General features: G+C 49.2%; 1 protein-coding gene across 1 annotated transcript in view; it reads right to left on the reverse strand.

The window, feature by feature from the left end:
- Nucleotides 1–1171: 1171 nt before the first annotated feature.
- The window catches only part of RNF24 (ring finger protein 24), a 79043-nt gene continuing 73842 nt past the window's right edge, over nt 1172–6372 (reverse strand). Inside the window, exons 5-6 of the mRNA XM_004697858.2 lie at nt 3835–3914; nt 1172–3062 (exon numbers count right to left, since the gene is read on the reverse strand). Of these exons, the coding sequence (XP_004697915.1) occupies nt 2924–3062; nt 3835–3914 (219 nt within the window). The 3' untranslated portion in view covers nt 1172–2923. The remainder of the gene's footprint in view (nt 3063–3834; nt 3915–6372) is intronic.

Below are 6372 nucleotides of genomic sequence, written 5' to 3' on the forward strand. Positions count from 1 at the left end.
AGTCACTAGATGGATCTGTTGGAGTGGGCACCGGGGAAAAAGATCATTTGTCAAGATTTGTCCAGAAAAGGGAAAGTGGCAGTGATGGTACACACCACCCTCCTTTGCATCCTTCAACCCAGATTTTCTAAAGGGGCCACATTGTACCCTTCTGGTCTTTTCTGTCATATTTCTCCCCAATTGGGCCTCTGCCAGGGACAGACCTAACCAAATCACACTGGTGACGAATAGCAACTAATGAGAATTAGGGTCTTCTGCCTATCCTGCTAGGGATCAGGTTGGTTTTGTTTCCGGTTTTTAAAGTCAACCAAGAAGTGCTTTGGCACTGGAGATGGGGGTGGATTTCAGGTGGGGTTGAATGAGGGTCCACTAACAGAGCATGTTAGTGCTATCCCATCTTTGAGCCTCTAACCCCCTTAAGAGAAAGTGCAACTAGTGGCCCAAGCAGACTGGTGTATCTATGCAGAAATAGGTCCTCATTAGGTACACATCCACAGATGCAGAAAGGGTGGCCCACCATCAGGTCTAAGCCGGGAGTCTATGGGATCCCTAACTCCTTTAGAGAACATCCTGATGAAGGTGCAAACTTATTCACACAAAAACCTTTAATTCTGACTTTATTCAGAATTAAAGGCTGTAAACCTGGTTGGCTGCATGCGCATCAATGCAGATGCACAGAAACGTCCTGAGCAGTGCTGGGACCCACTGAGTGACACGGGCTGGTAGCGCAGCACAGCCATTTGCTGGGGGTGGGGGATGTGCCACATCCTTGGGCTTTCTCCAGCAGCTGGCCTCAGCTGTTCCTCTGGTCTAGTGCTTCCCATCAGGCACACCACCTTGCCGTTAGCCTGTGACTGGGCGAGACGCGGGATCTTTTTCTCCCTACAGATTACAGGACTCTGGTAAACGGACAGAAAACTAGTGAACAGAAAACTAGTGAAAGTGCAATCTACAAACCTAGTGCTGTCAGCTAAAGGCATTTGCAGTACTGACCTCTAGATGTCCTCTGAGGACTAAACACAAACTTTTCCTATCAGAGCCCCAGGATGAAGAGGTGGTGTGTATCCAGAGGCCATTCAATCCACGGAAAGCCATGGATGTTGGCTTTGAATGAGGCGCATCCTGAAACAAGCCTGTTTCTGACAACGGTCACTGAAAACGTCACTGTAAATGGAGTGTTTCGCAGCATTCAACTCTATTGTACTACAGACAGACAACACAGAGACGGGGAAAGGAGGGGAATACAAAGAGTTCTTTTCATGGGTGCCAAACAGGCTAAGGCTTTCATATGAAAGGGTTCCACACTGCCCTGCTTAGGAGGCGGTCTAACCAGCATACCATGCACAGCTCACAGAGCAAACCGCCAACTCTCTGACCAACTGGAGCTGTAACTTTCCAGGCTGCCCAGCATGCTCCTAGGCCAATGGGGATTTTCCTCCTCCTCTGACCTCAGCCACCTGAACCATGGTCAAGTTCCCTCTCCAAGATGGCAGAGGTTGAATTCCAAAAAAATATAAAACTGCTGGAGAGACAAAGCAAAGCTCCCTCCCTCTCCCACATCCCAAGACCAAGGCGTCCCCTTTCCCACCTGTGAGGTGGAGCAGGGCCCGGAAGCAGTTGACCAGGGGTTGAGGCAGGCGCTCTTGCAGCAGGGCAGGATGGAGAGAGCAGGGCTGTGGACAGGAACTTCCTAGCTGACCCACTGCCACTTTACACAGCTAAGTTACATAAAGTTCATGAATCCTAAGGGACTCTGAGTCACGTCTAGAAAAATTGGGCAGTAAGAGCCAAAAAGCAGCATGCATCTCTCCTATAAAGACACTTAAATTAGTTATCAAAAGTCCAAATACTGACTGGGTACCACTAGATGGTGAACAGCCTGGCAGGAGCTTCCTGAAAGTATTTACAGTTTCAAGTGGATTTTAGAATTATGGTGGGATCTGATTTCGGATGCTTTCAAAAATATTTTTTAAGTCAGTGACAGGTATTTTTCAGAAAGTACAGAAAAAGGGCAAGACAGGACAGGAAAAAGGCCCGTGCTTTTGGGGAAACCAGAGTAAAGGATGGAGGGGGGGGTTGTCGGTACCCGCAGCCTTGTTTCAGAAAGATTACACCCTTCTCAGTGGGCTTCCAGGGCAGGGACCAAGGGCAGCAGCTCCCTGGAACCGGCACTCTGGCTCCCGCTGGGTCACACAGGGACAGTGCTGGCCCCCACCTTCCACTGAGGCTCCTGAACGGTGGATTGAGCAGGGTGACTCAACAGTGAGTGGAGGCTTGGGAATGACAGGTGGAAACGGCTTTTCAGCATCAAATGCTCTCAGCTCATGAACTGAAAGTAGGTGTTGCGAACCTGACGGGAAGGGACTGAGTCACAGTCCTTGCAAAATGGCCCTAGTGAAGGAACTACGTGTAAAGCATCATTGGCACTGCCCCACCAACCATGGGTGTGCGGGCCTACTTTGGGTGAGGTACTGCTGGTGTGTGGCGCAGGGACTGCTGGGGGGTGCTGCTGCGAAGACATGCATGGCCTCGATAGAAGTTCAGCTGTGTGTCCCCAAGACCTGCCCTCAGCTCCCTTCCCTCACACTTGTTTACCATCCCTTCTGCTCGGTAAAGGTTCAGTGGGCCAGGGGTCTGGGAGACAGTGTGATGAAGGTGGTAGATACCCTCAGGAGCTTCCTGAACCCAGCCCACAGCCACGTCCACTCCTCTTCTGGCACGGGGTAGTGTTGTAGTGTCAGTGCTTTGGTTGTCACAAGACCAGACGTGTGGCTTTCCAGCTTGGTTGACCCAAGAGTTCTTCATGAGGCAGAGGAAGTGGCAGCTGGTGCCTCAGGTAGAGCAGCCACCCCAGAGCCCACTGGCGTTTCTCCTGGCTCCACGCAGACGGTGTCTCCTGTAACAGTCTGATCCTGGTGGTGAGCTATACAATGTTCTCTGCCCCAGGGAGGGGCCCCTGAGGGGGTCCACGGACCTGCTTACTGTGCAGCTGGGCCAGCTGCAGAACAGGCATGTTGCACAGCGGACACACTTTCCGCACCTCCAGCCACTTAATAAGGCACCTGCAGAGTAAGACACCACAGGAGGAAGGCATCAGCCCCATGCTCATGGCGGCCCTTGCCCACTGCTCAGCTGTTGGGTGTACACGGAGCGCATCTGCCACCCAGAGCCAGCGTGCTGCTGTGGAAAGCCAAAGCGCTCAGCAGCCTGGCGTGTGTGGTCCTGAGGAGCGGCGCCGTTAGGTGCAGGAGGCATCCTAACCCCATCTTCCAGAGGTGACGCTAAGAAGCCATAGCCAGCAGAGCATGTCACACCCTCAGCCCTGGCCCATGTCCCAAAGGGCGAGTACCGTGAAGAAGGTGGGGAGTGGGAGAAAGGACTTCTTTGAATAGAAATGCGAAGTGCATTCAGACGGCAGGATGCTGGCAAATCCCTTCACATGTCTACCAGCAGAAGGAGGAGCCCATCCCACACAACCATGTACATCTGGACTTCATTTATTTGATAGAACTATGGCTTTGACTAAGACATTTTAGATGGAAGCTCACTGGAAAGTTCCAGCTAAATAGCTATTAATAACCTGGATTCCATAGAGGTGTGGGTTGGTCTGGCTCTCTGCCCACAGCCCTGCTGTGATGGTCATGTTACACCAACCTCATCCTTCCTAACAGGCACGTACACATAACATGCTTCTCCCTGTCGGGCAGAGGAGGGTGCTTCCTGCTTTCTGCATTGCAGACCAACGGCCAAGCTCATCTGCACTGCCCCAAAGGCACAGAGGAAGGGGATCAGGGTACCTCAGGCCCCATGGCATAAGTCCCCAGCAATACTCACTTTCTGTGGAAGGCGTGCTTACACGGACAAATCCCCAGCTCATCTCGAGGCTTGAAGTCTTCGAGACACACTGCACAGAGCTGAAAGACAAATTCACTTGTGAGGGACTGTGTCTGCTAAGTACTGTCCTGGCCTACAAAGTGAGTGCAGGCCACTGAAGGGACTTCAGCACAAGTCCCTCAGCTCTCTAGCGAGACACAGGGCTCCGAGGACCATGGTCCTCTGAAGCAGTCTTAAGCTCATCCTATCAGATGTCCTACATGGTGGACAGAAGACAGAAAGCAAGAGGCAGCTTCCTTTACCCCAGAACACCTGGAGAGTGCTTTGGCTCTCTCTCACCTAGTCCTCGGTCCTGCAGTGTGAAGAGGGATTGCACTTTCTCCAGCAGCACCGCCCCTGACTGGGGACCCACACCTGCTGGATTCAGGGGGTCAGAGGGGTTGTTGAGTCAACCCAGAGCAACCACTCCACCCGCAGCCTCATCTACAAAGGCAATGTTGTTCTTTGAGCTTCCTGGGGGGTACCATGTGGAAGAGTATGCGAAGGTGGCTTGTGCCGGGGTCTTCTTTTGCCAGCTTTTGCACTGTGGAAATCACAGCTGGCCCTGCCTGAGGTAATCTGCCATTTTTATCTCCTGCAGCCTCCCACTTTGTTCTGTTCATGGCTGTATTTGCCATATAAAATATCATTCAAGAGCCACTGAATTACTACGGGGCAACAGTGCTCTTTCCCTTCCCACCCTGGTGCTAAGTGCCAACCACCACTTCTGGGGCACATACCCCTGCACATGGATGCTTGTATTCTTACATTCACCACTTCGCAGGTGAGCAAAAGGCAAACACGAGCACCAGGAAGTAGCTATCTTGCCTGTGGCCAATCCACGGAGAAGTGGATGGCCAGAATGTGGGCCCAAGTGAGTTGCACTGATGAGCTGGACCCCTCTGTCTCCTGATCAATGCTGAACTCCTTCCTGCGATATCTCTGTCCATCCTCAGCACCACTTCCTGCCCAGACAGCTGACCTGGACTCCCTGTCACTAGTTTCTTAACCTGTAATATGTAGCCCTGTTTTCGTAGACCACATGACAGGATCTAGGCAGGGCCAATGGGTCTTGGTGTTTAATGGACAAGGCTATGGATATTCCTCTCCAGTGAGCTCTCAGGGGCATGTATATACAGCAGACAGGATCTTCACAGGAGGAAGAAGGGTAACTGTTGTCTTGCCAGCTCCTGCAACACTTCCACGGTGGCAGGAGAGCAGGGCAGAAAGCAGGACCGACGGCCAACCTTAGCTCAGGCACTCATTAGCTGTGGGACCCTGCTATCAAGACACCTCTCAGAGGTCTTCCTTCATCTGTAAAAGAAGGACACTACTTCCCCTGTCCTCGTCCTAGGAGTGTCACCAACAGAATGGATGGGACAGAAGAAAATACTGGAACTGGAAGACAGAACAATAGAAACTACCCAGTCTCAACATAGAGAAGAAAATGCCCTAAAGGAAAATGAACAGAGGCTCAAAGACCAGTGGGACACCCCCCCACCCAACCCCAATGTTCATTAGAGTCTCAGAAGGAGAAAGAATGTGATGGGGGGTGTGTGTGCTATGTGGGGGTGGAGGAAAAGGGGGAAAAAAGAATGTTGTTGCAGAGGGGGAAAAAAAGGAAAAGCTATACCATGCAAACATTAATCAAAAGAGAGCTGGAGTACCTAAACTAATATCAGATGGAGTGGATTTCAGCACAGAGAAAATTAGCAGGGATAACGAGGGAATATTACATATTGATAAAATGGTAAATTTATCCAAAGCATAACAATCCTAAGTGTGTATGCACCTAACAACAGAATTTGAAATAAATAAACTACACAATAAAAAGCTAAAAATACAAATGGAGTCATAGCAATGTGCTCATAGAACGGAAGAGTAAATAGAGTAAAGATGTTAATTCTCCCAAGCTGCATACAGATTTGATGCAATAGTTTAAAAAAAATCAGGATTTTTTTATGGATATAATCAGCTGATCCTAAAATTTACATGGAAGGGCAAAGGAAGTAGACAAGCTCAAATAATTCTGGAAAGGAAGAAAAAAAGTTGGAGGAATAATAAAACCTGATTTTTGATTTTTAAAACTTACTATTAAGTTATACAATCACGATTGTGGCATTGATAAAAGGAGGCACAGAAATCAATGGAATAGAATAATGAATCTAGAAAGAGACCCACAAAAGTATGGTTATTTGAGTTTTAACAAATATGCAAGTGAAATTTGATGGAGAAAACACCACTTACTATAAGCAAGGCAATATTGTGGTGAACCAATTAGAGGTTACTTGTGAATAGCAAATCACAGACTAGTGCGGATGCCACAGGAAGACTCTAAGGAAGTGGTTCTCAACCTTCCTCATGCCGAGACCCTTTAATACAGTTCCTCATGTTGTGGTGACTGCCAACCATAAAATTATTTTTGTTGCTACTTCATAACTGTAATTTTACTACTGCTATGAATCATCATGTAAATATCTGATATGCAGGATGTATTTT

The sequence above is a fragment of the Echinops telfairi genome, unplaced genomic scaffold (genome assembly GCF_000313985.2).
Source record: "Echinops telfairi isolate 266 unplaced genomic scaffold, ASM31398v2 ScPeMD7_5592;HRSCAF=6446, whole genome shotgun sequence".
Lineage (NCBI taxonomy): Eukaryota > Metazoa > Chordata > Mammalia > Afrosoricida > Tenrecidae > Echinops > Echinops telfairi.